This window comes from Heptranchias perlo, chromosome 40 (genome assembly GCF_035084215.1).
Source record: "Heptranchias perlo isolate sHepPer1 chromosome 40, sHepPer1.hap1, whole genome shotgun sequence".
In the NCBI taxonomy this organism is placed as follows: domain Eukaryota; kingdom Metazoa; phylum Chordata; class Chondrichthyes; order Hexanchiformes; family Hexanchidae; genus Heptranchias; species Heptranchias perlo.
The window spans coordinates 6,228,476-6,245,695 of record NC_090364.1 but is presented as its reverse complement, the minus strand read 5'-3'; the positions used below and the strand labels follow the sequence as shown (position 1 = coordinate 6,245,695).

Below are 17,220 nucleotides of genomic sequence, written 5' to 3'. Positions count from 1 at the left end.
AGACTCCTTACTTGCTCCGGAGGTGGTGGCGTATCCAACCTGCTTGTTACAACAAACACAGCTAAAAGACACACCGTTTTCTCAGTTTAGCCGTCAGCAAGGCTACGGGAGAATCACGAGTAAGCTATCAATGATATATGAAAAACAGTGACAGTGTCATGATATAAGTGGTGTTATCTCAGGTGAGACGTTAAACCGAAGCCCCGTCTGCCCTCTCAGGTGGATGTAAAAGATTCCATGGCACTATTTCGAAGAAGAGCAGGGGAGTTCTCCCCGGTGTCCTGGCCAATATTTATCCCTCAACCAACCAACATCACTTGAAAAAAAAAATAGATTATCTGGTCATTGCTGTTTGTGGGATCTTGCTGTGCGCAAATTGGCTGCCGAGAATCCTACATCACAACAGTGACTACACTTCAAAAAGTACTTCATTGGCTGTAAAGCGCTTTGGGACGTCCTGAGGTTGTGAAAGGCGCTATATAAATGCAAGTTCGTTCTTTCTTTCAAAGCGCCCAGTTGATCAGTGAGGCCAGGAACAGGTCTTGGGGAGGTACAGAAACACTCGGCTCGGCACGAACGCAAATACGTGGAATTGTTCCGGTCAAAAGGATTACCTCGCGCTGTGCTTCATAACAGGCGAAGGCATCGCTCCACAACTCAGGAATGTGACCTAGGATCAATTAAAACAGGAGGGTCCTTACCTCGGGGCATCAAAGCTGTCGTAGGAGCCCACCGTGTAGTGTCGGAACAGTCGCTTTGCTTTCTCACTCCGACTCTCTGCAAAAAAAAACTTAGCATTAAGGGAGGCATTTAAAAATGGGGCGGGGGGGAGAGGGGAGAGGGGTGAGGAGGGTCGAAGCAGAAGAGATTCTGCTCAAAGGGACACTTGAGGACGTTTACATAGAATTACATAGAATGTACAGCACAGAAACAGGCCATTCGGCCCAACAAGTGCATGCCGGTGTTTATGCTCCACACGAGCCTCCTCCCTCCCTGCTTCATCTCATCCTATCAACACATCCTTCTATTCCTTTCTCCCTCATGTGTTTATCTAGCTTCCCCTTAAATGCATCTACACTATTCGCCTCAGCTACTCCATGAGGTAGCGAGTTCCACATTCTCACCACTCTGCGGGTAAAGAAGTTTCTCCTGAAATCCTTATTGGATTTATTGGTCATTATCTTATGTTTATGGCCCCCTAGTTTTGGTCTCCCCTACAAGTGGAAACATCTTCTCTACGCCTACCCTATCAAACCCTTTCATAATCTTAAAGACTTCTATCAGGTCAACCTCTCAGTCTTCCCCTTTTTAGAGAAAAGCCTGTTCAGCCTTTCCTGATAGGTTTTACCTCTCAGTTCTGGTATCATCCTAGTAAATCTTTTTTTGCACCTTCTCCAGCACCTTTATATCCTTTTTATAATATGGAGACTAGAACTGTGCACAGCACTCCAAGTGTGGTCTAACCAGGGTTCCCTACAAGTTTAACATAACGTCCCGAATTGTTGACAATTAACAGTTGAGATCAGCGTACTCAGTTTAGACCAGGGTTTAGACCTTAGGGCTTTCTAATCTGTGTGGTTCAGTGCCACTCTGGGTGGTACCTTTGCCCACAGAGCCAGAAGGGAACTTCAACCCCCTCCCCCCTTAAAACAGAAATGTATCCAGCTCCTTTTTGAAGGAGTTGAGGCATTGTGTTTGGCGGGCACCGGGCTTCCTGCTGCACATATCCATGTAGAAAAACATCTCAAGAGCACGAAAGGGAGGGGCGACAGAGCAGTTAGAAAAGTCAGGGGAGGTGACAGGAGGAGAGGCCTGGGGTCTTCAGGGGGCTTTTTGAAGATGGGGCGAGCAGCAGCACAGGGGAGGGATTTATCCACTACTCTGAGGGCAATCTCTGATCTTCCTCATTCCTTGTGCCCTCTGGAACAGATGCCTTGGCCCAGTTCGCTGTGTTCAAAATTCATTTTTCTCATCTCCCAAAGTGTTGGATGTCCCATCTCTCACTCACACACACACACACACACACACTTGGATCATATTCCCGAAGGGCGGTGTTAGAGTCGTGCGACCCTGCAATTGCACGAGGCCTCGAGTCAGTCAGGGGCCCGGAGTCAGTCAGCGATCCAGTCAGAGCCACAGCTCTTGCTCATGATCGTTGTGCAGTGACTCCTGCTGCAAGCACGTGTTTGTTTGGATCTGTGTGTGTGTCTGTGTGTGTGTGTTTATATGCGTGCGCGCGCACCTGCGGGTGTCCTTGTGTGGATCTCAGACAACGACGGAATTGGGTCGGATATGATGCCCTCCAGGAATGAATAGTCCACTGGCATTCACGATCATGGTTCATACAAGACAAATGGCCACTTCCGCGAGGTTCCAGAGGGCACTGCGGGATTATGGAACTGCACCCCAAGGTGGGATCAGCACCTCCAGTAGCTGGAGAGAGAAAATAATCAGCACTGGCTGCTGGGAGCTACAGGGGAGCCTGTACTGAGAATGAGCCACATTTCCCTCAGCATTGGGTGACACACAGGGATTTTATTAATCTTACAGATCAACATTTTAGATAAAAACAGAAGAAGAAACTTGGGCTGAATAGCCCACACTTGGCAAAAGAACCAGAGGGGGGGATGAGGAGAATTGTTTTTACGCAGCGAGTTGTTATGACCTGGAATTCACTGCCTGAAAGGGTGGTGGAAGCAATAGTAACTTTCAAAAGGCAATCGGATAGATACTTGAAGGGGGAAACATTTGCAGGGCTATGGGGAAAGAGCAGGGGGAGTGGGGCTAATTGGATAGCTCTTTCAAAGAGCCGGCACATGCACGATGGGCCGAATGGCCTCCTTCTGTGCTGTAAGATTCTGTGATTCAACCTAACACTCCCGCAGTAAGCGTTCTCCAAGGCGGCCTTCGAGACACACGACAACGCAAAATCGTCGAGCAGAAGTTGATAGCCAAGTTCCGCACCCATGAGGACGGCCTCAACCGGGATCTTGGGTTCATGTCACGCTACACGGAACCCCACCAGCAAAAAGGGGGAAAAAATTTATATGTTTTTTTAAAATTCTCTCTCTCTCTCTCTCTGCCATTTTGAGTTTCTTTCTGCCTGCCTGTGTAAAAGACACAATGTATATCGAGTGTACTGGGACGTGCTGTTCTCCGTGACTGGCCTGTTTGAATAACAACGACACCTTTTGATTGGTGTGATGCTGTCCCAACATCGTATAAGATATGCGATTTGAGAACCTTTTCATTCAATCATCTGACGAAGGAGATAATCTCCAAAAGCTTGTGATTTTAAAATAAATTTGTTGGACTATAACCTGGTGTTGTAAGATTCCTTACATTTGTCCACCCCAGTCCATCACCGGCATCTCCACATCCTTTTTGCGAGGTAACTTGTCAATTACTAACAAGGCCACTAGGTGGCATTCCACAACAAGGGAAGGGAATCAGGCTCAGGAAGACGGACTCAAGTGGCATTAATGTATTCTGCTCTCTACTTTTCCTGTCTCCCTTTTTCTCATCTCTCCATAGCCCACCGCGCGCTATGTGTGGTTTGCTTTCACTGTTGGAGAAGTCAAGAGACCGTGATGGAGGCATGGCTATCCCAGCATTCACAGCTGCAGTGAAAGCCCTCTCGTAGAAATGTAGATTTTAATAGGGGACTTTCACCATCGCTATGAATGTTGGGATAGCCCCACGTCCATGGCGGTCTCTTGCTTGCTTAGGATCTTTTGCTTTCTGTAGTACTGTCGCTGCTGCAGTGGGATGGGACAGTTCAATCTTCATCCTTACCCTGCCCCTCCACTTGTATCTCACCCCAGACATCAGCTATACAACCATAAACTTCTATAGCATAGAAGGAGGCCATTCGTCCCATCTTCTCCGTGCCGGATCTTTGCTACAACAATCCCCAAACTAATGCCACTCCCTCGCTCACTCCCCATGGCCCAGTTCTTCCTCTGCTTCAGATATATATTTGCGATGCATCCTGTATGATTTCAGGCGAGCTGCTGATTTACGTTCTCTCCTGAAGTGCCGGTCACTGTGCCAGTTTAGCGAAACTGCACACGGTTTAAACGGAAATCCATCCAAGAGTCTTGAAAAAGGTCAAGTCCCTCTTTTCATTTCTGGCAACCTCTCAGCTTGTACCTGGCATCAATAAAACCTCATCGACCACCACTGCAGGTCAAAGTAATTTATTGCAGGTGAATGCATTGAAATGTTTCTGAGAGATGTGATAACAACAATAACTTGAATTTATATAGTGCCTTTAATGTAGTAAAACATCCCAAGGCACTTCACAGGAATGTAATCTACAATCTTCACCTCCCTCAGTATTCCCTTCATTCTACAATCTGCAGGATTTTAAAACTCAAGCTTCGTTTTACCTGATCTCTATTGTCCGATTTACCTCACCTTCTCTTTTATTCTTCTCAACTTTTGTGGTAATCCACACTTTGAAGCCTGACCTTCACCTCTGCTTCGCAATAGAAAAAAATCTAACCCTTGCTGTACCTGCCCTGGGAACGTTTGATGGGACAGCGTAGGGGGAGCTTTACACTGTATCTAACCGGGCTGTACCTGCCCTGGGAGTGTTTGATGGGACAGTGTAGGGGGAGCTTTACTCTGTATCTAACCGGGCTGTACCTGCCCTGGGAGTGTTTGATGGGACAACGTAGGGGGAGCTTTACACTGTATCTAACCGGGCTGTACCTGCCCTGGGAGTGTTTGATGGGACAGTGTAGGGGGAGCTTTACTCTACCTAACCCCTGCTGTACCTGCCCTGGGAGTCTTTGATGGGACAGTGTAGAGGGAGCTTTACTCTACCTAACCCGTGCTATACCTGCCCTGGGAGTGTTTGATGGGACAGTGTAGAGGGAGCTTTACTCTGTATCTAACCCGTGCTATACCTGCCCTGGGAGTGTTTGATGGGACAGTGCAGAGGGAGCTTTACTCTGTATCTAACCCGTGCTGTACCTGCCCTGGGAGTGTTTGATGGGACAGTGTAGAGGGAGCTTTACTCTGTATCCAACCCGTGCTGTACCTGCCCTGGGAGTGTTTGATGGGACAGTGTAGAGGGAGCTTTATTCTGTATCTAACCCGTGCTGTACCTGCCCTGGGAGCGTTTGATGGGACAGTGTAGAGGGAGCTTTACTCTGTATCTAACCCATGCTGCACCTGCCCTGGGAGTGTTTGATGGGACAGTGTAGAGGGAGCTTTACTCTGTATCCAACCCGTGCTGTACCTGCCCTGGGAGTGTTTGATGGGACAGTGTAGAGGGAGCTTTACTCTGTATCTAAACTCTGTTCTACCTGACCTGGAAGTGTTTAATGCTGACAGAAAGCAGGAAGTGTCTTCCTCGCTCCAGCACGAGCACCACGACCTTGATGGGCCTACACATTCACATTAAAATAAGATTGAAATAGAAAGTGATCACATTGAAACCAAACAGGCAATCTAACCATTCCCCGGGATGCCGTACCATGTTTGGTGTCCTGAGGTTTGTTTGGGACCTCCTCCACATTCGCTGCAGGGAACCAGCCCGTCCGACCTTTGACACTGCCTTCCCAGAATCCTCCTTCCCCGATGCTGAGGACTGTAACGGAAAGGAAAAAAGTAGAACGTCAGAGACGTGATCTCACTCCACCGAGACTCAGCCTTCCTGATCCCAGGAGTTGAGTTACAGGTTTTCAATCACAATCCCTTGTATTTTTTTTTAAAAAACGTATATATTTCACACGGAAATTGCTGGAATTCTCCTCACCTAACCAAAAGGGCTTCAGCTAACGTGCACCAGATGTAGTCAGGCGGCCAACCTTTGCCCAGTAGGGAACAAGTGGGGGAGGGAAGATGGAGTGGGGATTTATAAAGAAGCATCGTGCGATGACGCATGGGCGAGAGAGATGAGCTCACTTTTCGGTGGAGTGGATAGAGCAAAGTAAGATGGGGGTGTGGGGCAGGGGGGGGGGAAATCAGCCCCCTCCAATTCCCACCCATTTAAATCACAGAGGGAGTGCTACATTGTTGGAGGTGCCGTCCTTCAGATGAGATGTTAAGCCGAGGCCTTCTTCTGCCTGCTCAGGTGATTTAAAGGATCCCGTGACACGATTCAGGGAAGAGGAAAGAGTTTTCCCCGGTGTCTTGAGCTCACATTCCTCTCAAAGCAACACCGCCAAAAAAAAAAAGATTATTTGGTTAACCGTCTCATTGCGAGATGGCTCTGTAAACGAGATCATAGAATGGAATCACAGCTCAGAAGGAGGCCATTCGGTCCATCGTGCCCGTGCCGGCCCTTTTGAAAGAGCTATCCAATTAGTCCCACTCCCGTAGCCCTGCAATTTGTTTTCCTCGGATGGCCGCCAGTTTTTGCCGACAAAACAGTGGCTGCGTTTCAAAGGAACTCATTGTCTGTGAAGCGGTTTGAAATGTTTCTGAGAGATGTGAACGAAGGCACAAAGTGAATAGAAGTCTTTGTCTTCCAGTTTCACTCGAGTCTTGTTAACGTTATGCTCTTGTCTGGTCGTACAGTAAATAACCTGTTTATTCACCGCATCATCCCTACTGTTAGCATTTTAGACAGTGCTTCCCGCAGTCAGGAGCCCCTTTTTACAACTGGTTACGCAAATCTCCAGCCAGCCTGGACAAGCCTTTCCTTTTGTCGAGTCTATTTTGGTCTGTTTTTTTTTTCTTTCCTAAAACATTCTTTGAAGAGTGCTGATGACGTCTTTGGGGGCTTATGGGCCCCACACAGTCAGAGTGTCGAACTCAAATACACACGGATGATGCTGAAGAGTTTGTCTTGGTTATTGCTCATTCTGTTCTCTCACAGTCGGCCTCAAGGTGACTCGGCCTTTAATTTTCCCTTCCACTCTGCATGGAGTGCCTGTCCTCCACATGCTATCTGGAGGTGCCAACTTCTGCCCACTCAAAAGCCAGACAGGGGCCTTGGTGTTGTGTTCTTTTTTTCTTCTTCAAGGCAGCAATTATAAACCAGACTTCCTAATGTCTGATTTTTTTTTTCAGCTGCTAAATTTATCAGGTGGCCGTTCCGAAACAGGACTGCCCAGTTCAAACCGGATCCATAGGCCCCCTATCGCTGACTACCATTCTTCCTCTCCTCTCCCCGCCCCCACCCCCCTCTTCCTTCCACCAAGGTACCGAGAGGAATCACAGGCATCAACCCATTCACGTGGCAAATCGCTGAGCTCCACTCTGGTATCACTGTATTACCTTTATAAATCACTGGTTAGGCCCCAGCTGGGATATTGTGGCCAATTCTGGGCACCACACTTTAGGAAGGATGTCAAGGCCTTTGAGAGGGTGCAGAGGAGGTTTACTAGAATGGTACGAGGAGAGATTACACAAATTGGGGTTGTATTCTCTAGAGTTTCGAAGGTTAAGAGGTGATCTGATCGAAGTTTATAAGATAGTAAGGGGAACAGATAGGGTAGATAGAGAGAAACTATTTCCACTGGTTGGGGATTCTAGGAGTAGGGGACACAGGATAAAAATTAGAGCCAGACCTTTCAGGAGCGAGATTAGAAAACATTTCTACACACAAAGGGTTGTAGAAGTTTGGAACTCTGTTCCGCAAACGGCAATTGATACTAGCTCAATTGCTAAATTTAAATGTGAGATAGATAGCTTTTTGGCAACCAAAGATAATAAGGGATATGGGCCAAAGGCAGGTATATGGAGTTAGATCACAGATCAGCCATGATCTTATTAAATGGCGGAGCAGGCACGAGGGGCTGAATGGCCTACTCCTGTTCCAATGTACCGTGGATGAGAGACTTCAGTTATGTGGAGAGACTGGAGAAACTGGAGTTGTTCTCCTTAGAATCATAGACTGGTTACAGCACAGGAGGCCGTTCTGCCCATTGAGCCCGTGCCGGCTCTTTGTAAGAGCAATCCAGTTAGTCCCATTCCCCCGCTCTTTCCCCGTAGCCCTGCAAATTTTTTCCCTTCAGGTATTTATCCAATTCCTTTCTGAAAGCCACAAATGAATCTGCTTCCACCACCCCTTCAGGCAGTGCATTCCAGATCATAACTGCGTAAAAAAGTTTTTCCTCATGTCGCTTTTGGTTCTTTTGCCAATCAGCTGTGACCTCTGGTTCTCGAAACTTCAGCCAATGGGAACAGTTTCTCTTTATTTCCTTGATCTAAACCCTTCATGAACAGAGAAGGTTAAGGGGAGATTTAATAGAGGTGTTCAAAATCATGAAGAGTTTTGATAGAGTAAATAAGGAGAAACTGTTTCCAGTGGCAGGAGGGTCGGTAACCAGAGGACTCAGATTTAAGGTAATTGGCAAAAAAAAGAGGCGACATGAGGAAAAAAAAATTTTACGCAGCGAGTTGTTATGATCTGGAACGCGCTGCCTGAAAGGGCGGTGGAAGCAGATTCAATAGAAACATTCAAAAGGGAATTGGATAAATACTTGAAGGAGAGAAATTTGCAGGGTTATGGGAAAAGAGCGGGCGAGTGGGACTAATTGGGTAGCTCTTCCAAAGAGCCGGCACAGGCATGATGGGCCGAATGGTTTCCTTCTGTGTAGTATCATTCTGTGATTCTATGACAGCACCTCTCTCACCGTCGTGGGAATACTGTCTCCTCCAACGTCTCCCACTCCCCTCCACCAAGTCACACACCATCCTGACTTGGGAACATGCATCCCAGGTTCCTTCACCGTCATCAGGTCAACATCCTGGAATTCCCTACCAAACACCACCATCACCAGAAGGGCTGCAGTGGTTCAAGAAGGCGGCCCACCACCACCTCCTCAGGACAACAGGAAATGGACGATAAAAGCATCACTCAAATTCCAAGAACAAACAAAATAAAGGATTCAGAGGGGTGAAGGCCTTGGCTTCCCAAGCAAGCACTGTATCAGGAGAAGCGTCATTATCAGGATTTCAGAAGTTCAAGAAGGCAGCCCACCACCACCTTTTCAGGGCAACTAGGAATAAATGTGGTTTTTCCACATCTCGACAGCAAATAAAGAGGATTCAGAGGTGCGAAAGGTTGAGTTTCTAACTGGAGGTCCCTGCCCCATCGAGGGTGGCGATGCTTGTGGTATAGGCATCCCATGCCAACAGACTGGCCAACTCTCCTACAATCAATGGTACCCTCACTTGAGAGATCCTGATCTCCCATCTCAGGATTGCGGTGCTGGTTATTCCCAGAATTTCTCCGGCAAATCCCACAGTGTTGCGAACTGTGAGGAGAAAGACAGAAATACAGAGGATGGGGAAAGAGAAAGAAAAAGACAAGGAAATGAGGATAAGGGAGAGATGAAGAGTTTATCGGTGCACTTGTCCTGTGACCCATCTATCACTTTTAGCCATGTTCACATTTTTTTTCTCTCAAATGCACCACCTCAGAAATACACCAGTGGAAATCTCACATCTGGAAATTGTTCAAAGTTTGGGTATTAAATGTTGGACTGGTTTGGTAAGCAGGAGAATGTCAGACACATTACTAAAACTCCATCAGTCGCACCCTGTCCTTTCTGGCCTTCATTGCTCTCCATCTTCCAATGTTTGAATTCAAAAATCCTTCTTCTCATTTACAAATTTTCTTCTGTGGTCTCTTGCCCCTCTCCCTTCTCTGCAATTTCCCCCAGTCCCAAATGCCATATACTCCGTGCTTCCAACTCTGGCCTCCTTCTCCCTCCCCCCACTCCCACTTATTCTATCTTGGGGTACAGGACTTTCTGCTGCCTCGGCCCTACGGACTTCAATCCTCTTCTCAATCCCCTTCCTCCCTTCAGAAGCTTCCTCAGGATCTGCCTCTGTGACCATGCCTTTGGTCACCTCCCCTAACTCTTCCCTCCCCACGGCTCAGTGTCTCCTCGGTGAAACAATTTGGAACATGCTAAATTAAAGCAAGTTTTTGCTGTAGATACTCTTTCCTGCTGAATGGCAACAGAAACCCACCGATCGAGATGAGGGATGTTAGTGTTTAGAAATACAATAGCTTTCTGCTTTCTTACCAAATGTCAGCATTGACCATTGCTAGGTCACAAGGAACATGGGTCAGACACAGTCCTGGGGACACGGGTCAGACGCAGTCCTGGGGACACGGGTCAGACGCAGTCCTGGGGACACGGGTCAGACGCAGTCCTGGGGACACGGGTCAGACGCAGTCCCGGGGACACGGGTCAGACGCAGTCCCGGGGACACGGGTCAGACGCAGTCCCGGGGACACAGGTCAGACGCACTCCCGGGGACACAGGTCAGACGCACTCCCGGGGACACGGGTCAGACACAGTCCCGGGGACACGGGTCAGACGCACGGCAAAACGCAGCAGGCAATTTGCGCACGGCAAACTCCCATAAACAGCAATGTGATAATGCCCAGTTAATCTATTTTATTGTTGGTGGAGGGATAAATATTGACCCAGGACACCGGGGAGAACTCCCCTGCACTTCTTTGAAAGAGTGCCATGGATCTTTTCCGTCCACCAGAGAGGGCAGACGGGGCCTCGGTTTAACGTCCAATCTGAAAGACGGCACCTCCGACAGTACAGCACTCCCTCGATACTGCACTGGGCGTATCAGCTTAGATTTTGTACTCAAAATCCTGGAGTGGGACTCGAACCCACAACCTTTTGTCTCAGAGGCGAGAGTGCTACCCACTGAGCAATAGCACCATACGTACTTCACCTTCGCACAGTATCCAAGGCACCCACATAAAGGATACTGCTTCACATCAGCAGCAGAAACATTGTAAAGAGAGATTAAAGTTAGACATCTCACTAGATATGCGACCACAGAGAGAGAGAGAGAGAGCGCGAGCGACGACAGAGAGCGCGTGACTACAGAGAGAGAGAGAGAGAGACCACAGAGAGAGAGAGCGCGCGACTAGAGACAGAAAGCGACTAGAGAGAGAGCGACTACAGAGAGAGAGAGAGAGACCACAGAGAGAGAGAGAGAGAGAGCGCGCGACTAGAGAGAGAGAGCGACTACAGAGAGAGAGAGAGAGAGCGACTACAGAGAGAGAGAGAGCGACTACAGAGAGAGAGAGAGCGACTACAGAGAGAGAGAGAGAGAGAGAGAGAGCGCGAGCAACTACAGAGAGCGCGTGACTACAGAGAGAGAGAGAGAGACCACAGAGAGAGAGAGCGCGCGACTAGAGAGAGAAAGCGACTAGAGAGAGAGAGCGACTACAGAGAGAGAGAGAGAGACCACAGAGAGAGAGAGAGAGAGAGCGCGCGACTAGAGAGAGAGAGCGACTACAGAGAGAGAGAGAGCGACTAGAGAGAGAGAGAGAGAGAGCGACTACAGAGAGAGAGAGAGCGACTACAGAGAGAGAGAGAGCGACTACAGAGAGAGAGAGAGCGACTACAGAGAGAGAGAGAGCGACTACAGAGAGAGAGAGAGCGACTACAGAGAGAGAGAGCGACTACAGAGAGAGAGAGAGAGCGACTACAGAGAGAGAGCGACTACAGAGAGAGAGAGAGAGAGCGACTAGAGAGAGAGAGAGCGACTACAGAGAGAGAGAGAGAGAGAGACTACAGAGAGAGAGAGAGAGACTACAGAGAGAGAGAGAGAGACTACAGAGAGAGAGAGAGAGAGAGAGCGCGAGTGACTACAGAGAGACAGACAGACAGAGAGAGCGCGACCACAGAGAGTGAGAGAGAGAGACACTACAGAGAGAGAGAGAGCAAGCGACTACAGAGACAGAGAGACTGAGAGAGCGCAACCACAGAGAGAGAGAGACAGAGAGAGCACGACCACAGAGAGAGAGTGCGTGACTACAGAGAGCGAGAGAGAGAGAGAGCGCGCGACTACAGAGAGAGCGACTACAGAGAGAGAGAGAGCGACGACAGAGAGAGAGAGACACACACTACAGAGAGAGACAGAGAGAGAGAGAGAGAGAGCACGACCACAGAGAGAGAGAGACAGACAGACAGAGAGAGCGCGACCACAGAGAGAGAGAGAAAGAGACAGAGAGCGTGACCACAGAGAGAGAGAGAGAGACAGAGAGCGCGTGACCACAGAGAGAGAGAGAGAGAGACAGAGACAGCGCGACCACAGAGAGAGCGCGCGACCACAGAGAGAGCGCGCGACCACAGAGAGAGCGCGCGACCACAGAGAGAGCGCGCGACCACAGAGAAAGAGCGCGACCACAGAGAAAGAGCGCGACCACAGAGAGAGAGCGCGACCACAGAGAGAGAGAGACAGAGAGAGCGCGACCACAGAGAGAGAGAGAGCGCGACCACAGAGAGAGAGAGAGCGCGACCACAGAGAGAGAGAGAGAGCGCGACCACAGAGAGAGAGAGAGAGCGCGACCACAGAGAGAGAGGGAGCGCGACCACAGAGAGAGAGGGAGCGCGACCACAGAGAGAGAGGGAGCGCGACCACAGAGAGAGAGGGAGCGCGACCACAGAGAGAGAGGGAGCGCGACCACAGAGGGAGAGGGAGCGCGGACCACAGAGAGAGAGGGAGCGCGACCACAGAGAGAGAGGGAGCGCGACCACAGAGAGAGAGGGAGCGCGACCACAGAGAGAGAGGGAGCGCGACCACAGAGAGTGAGGGAGAGAGAGGGCGCATGACCACAGAGAGAGAGGGAGCGCGACCACAGAGAGCGAGGGAGAGAGGGAGAGAGGCGCAGCGCGGCGACCGAGGGAGAGAGAGAGCGCGCGCGCGACCGAGGGAGAGAGAGAGCGCGCGCGCGACCGAGGGAGAGAGAGAGCGCGCGCGCGACCGAGGGAGAGAGAGAGCGCGCGCGCGACCGAGGGAGAGAGAGAGCGCGCGCGCGACCGAGGGAGAGAGAGAGAGCGCGACCACAGAGAGAGAGAGAGAGCGCGACACAGAGAGAGAGAGAGCGCGACCACAGAGAGAGAGAGAGAGAGCGACCACAGAGAGAGAGAGAGAGCGCGACCACAGAGAGAGAGAGAGCGCGACCACAGAGAGAGAGAGAGCGCGACCACAGAGAGAGAGAGAGCGCGACCACAGAGAGAGAGAGAGCGCGACCACAGAGAGAGAGAGAGGAGCGCGACCACAGAGAGAGAGAGCGCGACCACAGAGAAAGAGAGAGCGCGACCACAGAGAAAGAGAGAGCGCGACCACAGAGAAAGAGAGAGCGCGACCACAGAGAAAGAGAGAGCGCGACCACAGAGAAAGAGAGAGCGCGACCACAGAGAGAGAGAGAGAGAGAGAGCGCGACCAGAGAGAGAGAGAGCGCGACCAGGGAGAGAGAGAGAGAGAGCGCGACCCAGGGAGAGAGAGAGAGCGCGACCACAGAGAGAGAGCGCGACCACAGAGAGAGAGAGAGCACGACCACAGAGAGAGAGAGAGAGAGCGCGACCACAGCGAGAGAGAGAGCGCGACCACAGAGAGAGAGAGAGCGCGACCAGAGAGGGAGAGAGAGAGCGCGACCACAGAGAGAGAGAGAAAGAGAGCGCGTCCACAGAGAGAGAGAGAAAGAGAGCGCGTCCACAGAGAGAGAGAGCGCGTCCACAGAGAGAGAGAGAGCGCGACCACAGAGAGAGAGAGAGCGCGACCACAGAGAGAGAGAGAGCGCGACCACAGGAGAGAGAGAGAGCGCGACCACAGAGAGAGAGAGAGCGCGACCACAGAGAGAGAGAGCGCGACCACAGAGAGAGAGAGCGCGACCACAGAGAGAGAGAGCGCGACCACAGAGAGAGAGAGCGCGACCACAGAGAGAGAGAGCGCGACCACAGAGAGAGAGAGCGCGACCACAGAGAGAGAGAGCGCGACCACAGAGAGAGAGAGCGCGACCACAGAGAGAGAGACAGAAAGCGCGACCACAGAGAGAGAGAGAGAGAGAGCGCGACCACAGAGAGAGAGAGAGAGAGAGCGCGCTACCACAGAGAGAGAGAGAGAGAGAGCGCGACAAGAGAGGGAGAGAAAGAGAGCGCGACCACAGAGAGAGAGAGAAAGAGAGCGCGACCACAGAGAGAGAGAGAAAGAGAGCGCGTCCACAGAGAGAGAGAGAGAGCGCGACACAGAGAGAGAGAGAGAGAGCGCGACCACAGAGAGAGAGAGAGAGCGCGACCACAGAGAGAGAGAGAGCGCGACCACAGAGAGAGAGCGGAGTGAGCGACCACAGAGAGCGAGAGTGAGCGCGACCACAGAGAGAGAGCGCGACCACAGAGAGAGAGCGCGACCACAGAGAGAGAGCGCGACCACAGAGAGAGAGCGCGACCACAGAGAGAGAGCGCGACCACAGAGAGAGAGAGAGCGCGACCACAGAGAGAGAGAGCGCGACACAGAGAGAGAGAGAGAGCGCGACCACAGAGAGAGAGAGAGTGAGAGAGAGCGCGCCACCACAGAGAGAGAGAGAGAGCGCGACGACAGAGAGAGAGAGAGAGAGCGCGACCACAGAGAGAGAGAGAGAGAGAGCGCGACCACAGAGAGAGAGAGAGAGAGAGCGCGACCACAGAGAGAGAGAGAGCGACCACAGAGAGAGAGAGAGCGACCACAGAGAGAGAGAGAGAGCGACCACAGAGAGAGAGAGAGAGAGCGACCACAGAGAGAGCGACCACAGAGAGAGAGAGAGCGACCACGAGAGAGAGAGAGAGAGAGAAAGAGCGCGACCACAGAGAGAGGAGAGAGAGCGACCACAGAGAGAGAGAGAGAGATAGAGAGCGCGACCACAGAGAGAGAGAGAGAGAGAGCGCGACCACAGAGAGAGAGAGAGAGAGAGCGCGACCACAGAGAGAGAGAGAGAGAGAGAGAGCGCGACCACAGAGAGAGAGCGCGACCACAGAGAGAGAGAGAGAGAGAGCGCGCGACCACAGAGAGAGAGAGAGAGCGCGACCACAGAGAGAGAGAGAGAGAGAGAGCGCGACCACAGAGAGAGAGAGAGAGAGCGCGGACCACAGAGAGAGAGCGAGGGAGAGAGAGAGAGAGAGGCGCGCGCGACCGAGGGAGAGAGAGAGAGAGGGCGCGCGCGACCGAGGAGAGACGAGAGCGCGCGCGCGACCGAGGGAGGAGAGAGAGCGCGCGCGAGACAGAGGGAGAGAGAGAGCGCGCTGGGAGACCGAGGGAGAGAGAGAGCGCGCGCGCGACTGAGGGAGAGAGAGAGCGCGCGCGCGACCGAGGGAGAGAGAGAGCGCGCGCGCGACCGGATGGGAGAGAGAGCGCGCGCGACCTCAGAGGAGAGAGAGCGCGCCTGCGACCAGAGAGAGAGAGCCGCGCGCGACCAGAGAGAGAGAGGCGCGCCGCGACCAGAGAGAGAGAGCGCGCGCGACCAGAGAGAGAGAGCGCGCGCGACCCAGAGAGAGAGAGCGCGCGCGACCAGAGAGAGAGGAGCCCGGCCGCGCGACCAGAGAGAGAGGAGCGCGCGCGACCAGAGAGAGAGCGCGCGCGACCAGAGAGAGAGAGCTGCGCGCGACCAGAGAGAGAGAGAGAGAGGAGGCGCGCGCGCCGACCCGAGGAGAGAGAGAGCGCGCGGGGAGACCAAGGGAGAGAGAGAACGCGCGGGGAGACCGAGGGAGAGAGAGAGCGCACGGGGAGACCGAGGGAGAGAGAGGAGGGCGCGCGCCGGCCCGAGGGAGAGAGAGAGCGCGCGCTGCGACCGATGGAGAAAGAGAGAGCGCGCGCGTGACCCTCAGAGAGAGAGAGCGCGCGCGACCAGAGAGAGAGAGCGCGCGCGACCAGAGAGAGAGAGCGCGCGCGACCAGAGAGAGAGAGCGCGCGCTGACCAGAGAGAGAGAGCGCGCGCGACCAGAGAGAGAGAGCGCGCTGCGACCAGAGAGAGAGAGCGCGCGCGACCAGAGAGAGAGAGCGCGCGCGACCAGAGAGAGAGAGCGCGCGCGACCAGAGAGAGAGAGAGAGAGAGGGCGCGCGCGACCAGAGAGAGAGAGCGCGCGCGACCAGAGAGAGAGAGAGAGGGCTGCGCGCGACCGAGGGAGAGAGAGAGGGCGCGCGCGACCGAGGGAGAGAGAGAGCGCGCGCGACCAGAGAGAGAGAGCGCGCGCGACCAGAGAGAGAGAGAGAGGGCGCCGCGCGAGACCGAGGGAGAGAGAGAGGGCGCGCGCGACCGAGGTAGAGAGGAGAGGGCGCGCGCGACCGAGGGAGAGAGAGAGGGCGCGCGCGACCGAGGAGAGAGAGAGGGCGCGCGCGGACCGAGGGAGAGAGAGAGGGCGCGCGCGACCAGGGGGAGAGAGAGAGAGAGAGGGCTAGCGCGCGACCGAGGGAGAGAGAAGCGCGACCACAGAGAGAGAGAGCGCGACCACAGAGAGAGAGAGAGCGCGACCACAGAGAGAGAGAGAGCGCGACCACAGAGAGAGAGAGAGAGCGCGACCACAGAGAGAGAGAGAGAGCGCGACCACAGGGAGGAGAGAGAGAGAGCAAGCGCGACCACAGAGAGAGAGAGAGAGAGCGCGACCACAGAGAGAGAGAGAGAGCGCGACCACAGAGAGAGAGAGAGAGAGAGAGAGCGCGACCCACAGAGAGAGAGAGAGAGAGAGAGAAGCGCGACCAGAGAGAGAGAGAGAGAGGAGAGCGCGACACAGAGAGAGAGAGACAGAGAGAGCGCGACCACAGAGAGAGAGAGAGAGAGCGCGACCACAGAGAGAGAGAGAGAGCGCGACCACAGAGAGGAGAGAGAGAGAGCGCGACCACAGAGAGAGAGAGAGAGCGCGACCACAGAGAGAGAGAGAGAGAGAGCGCGACCACAGAGAGAGAGAGAGAGAGAGAGAGCGCGACCACAGAGAGATGAGAGAGAGAGAGAGAGAGCGCGACCACAGAGAGAGAGAGAGAGAGAGAGCGCGACACAGAGAGAGAGAGAGAGAGAGAGCGCGACCACAGAGAGAGAGAGAGCGCGACCACAGAGAGAGAGAGAGAGCGCGACCACAGAGAGAGAGAGAGAGAGAGAGAGAGCGCGACCACAGAGAGAGAGAGAGAGAGAGCGCGACCACAGAGAGAGAGAGAGAGCGCGACCACAGAGAGAGAGAGAGAGAGAGGCGACCACAGAGAGAGAGAGAGAGAGCTCGACCAGAGAGAGAGAGCCGGCTGCGACCACAGAGAGAGGAGAGAGAGAGCGCGCGCGACCACAAGAGAGAGAGGAGAGAGAGAGAGAGCGACGACAAGAGAGAGAGGGGGGCGAGGGAGCGGGAAGAGAGAGAGAGAGAGAGAGAGCGCGACCACAGAGAGAGAGAGCAGAGAGAGAGAGAGAAGAGCGCGACCACAGAGAGAGAGAGAGAGAGAGAGCGCGACCACAGAGAGAGAGAGAGAGAGAGAGCA

The 17,220-nt window shown here is 53.0% G+C and overlaps 1 protein-coding gene across 1 annotated transcript in view; it reads right to left on the bottom strand.

The window, feature by feature from the left end:
• The window catches only part of shank1 (SH3 and multiple ankyrin repeat domains 1), a 153,410-nt gene that overhangs the window by 64,599 nt on the left and 71,591 nt on the right, over window positions 1-17,220 (bottom strand). Inside the window, exons 12-13 of the mRNA XM_067974247.1 lie at window positions 5,486-5,599; window positions 702-777 (exon numbers count right to left, since the gene is read on the bottom strand). Coding sequence (XP_067830348.1) covers window positions 702-777; window positions 5,486-5,599 — 190 coding nt within the window. The remainder of the gene's footprint in view (window positions 1-701; window positions 778-5,485; window positions 5,600-17,220) is intronic.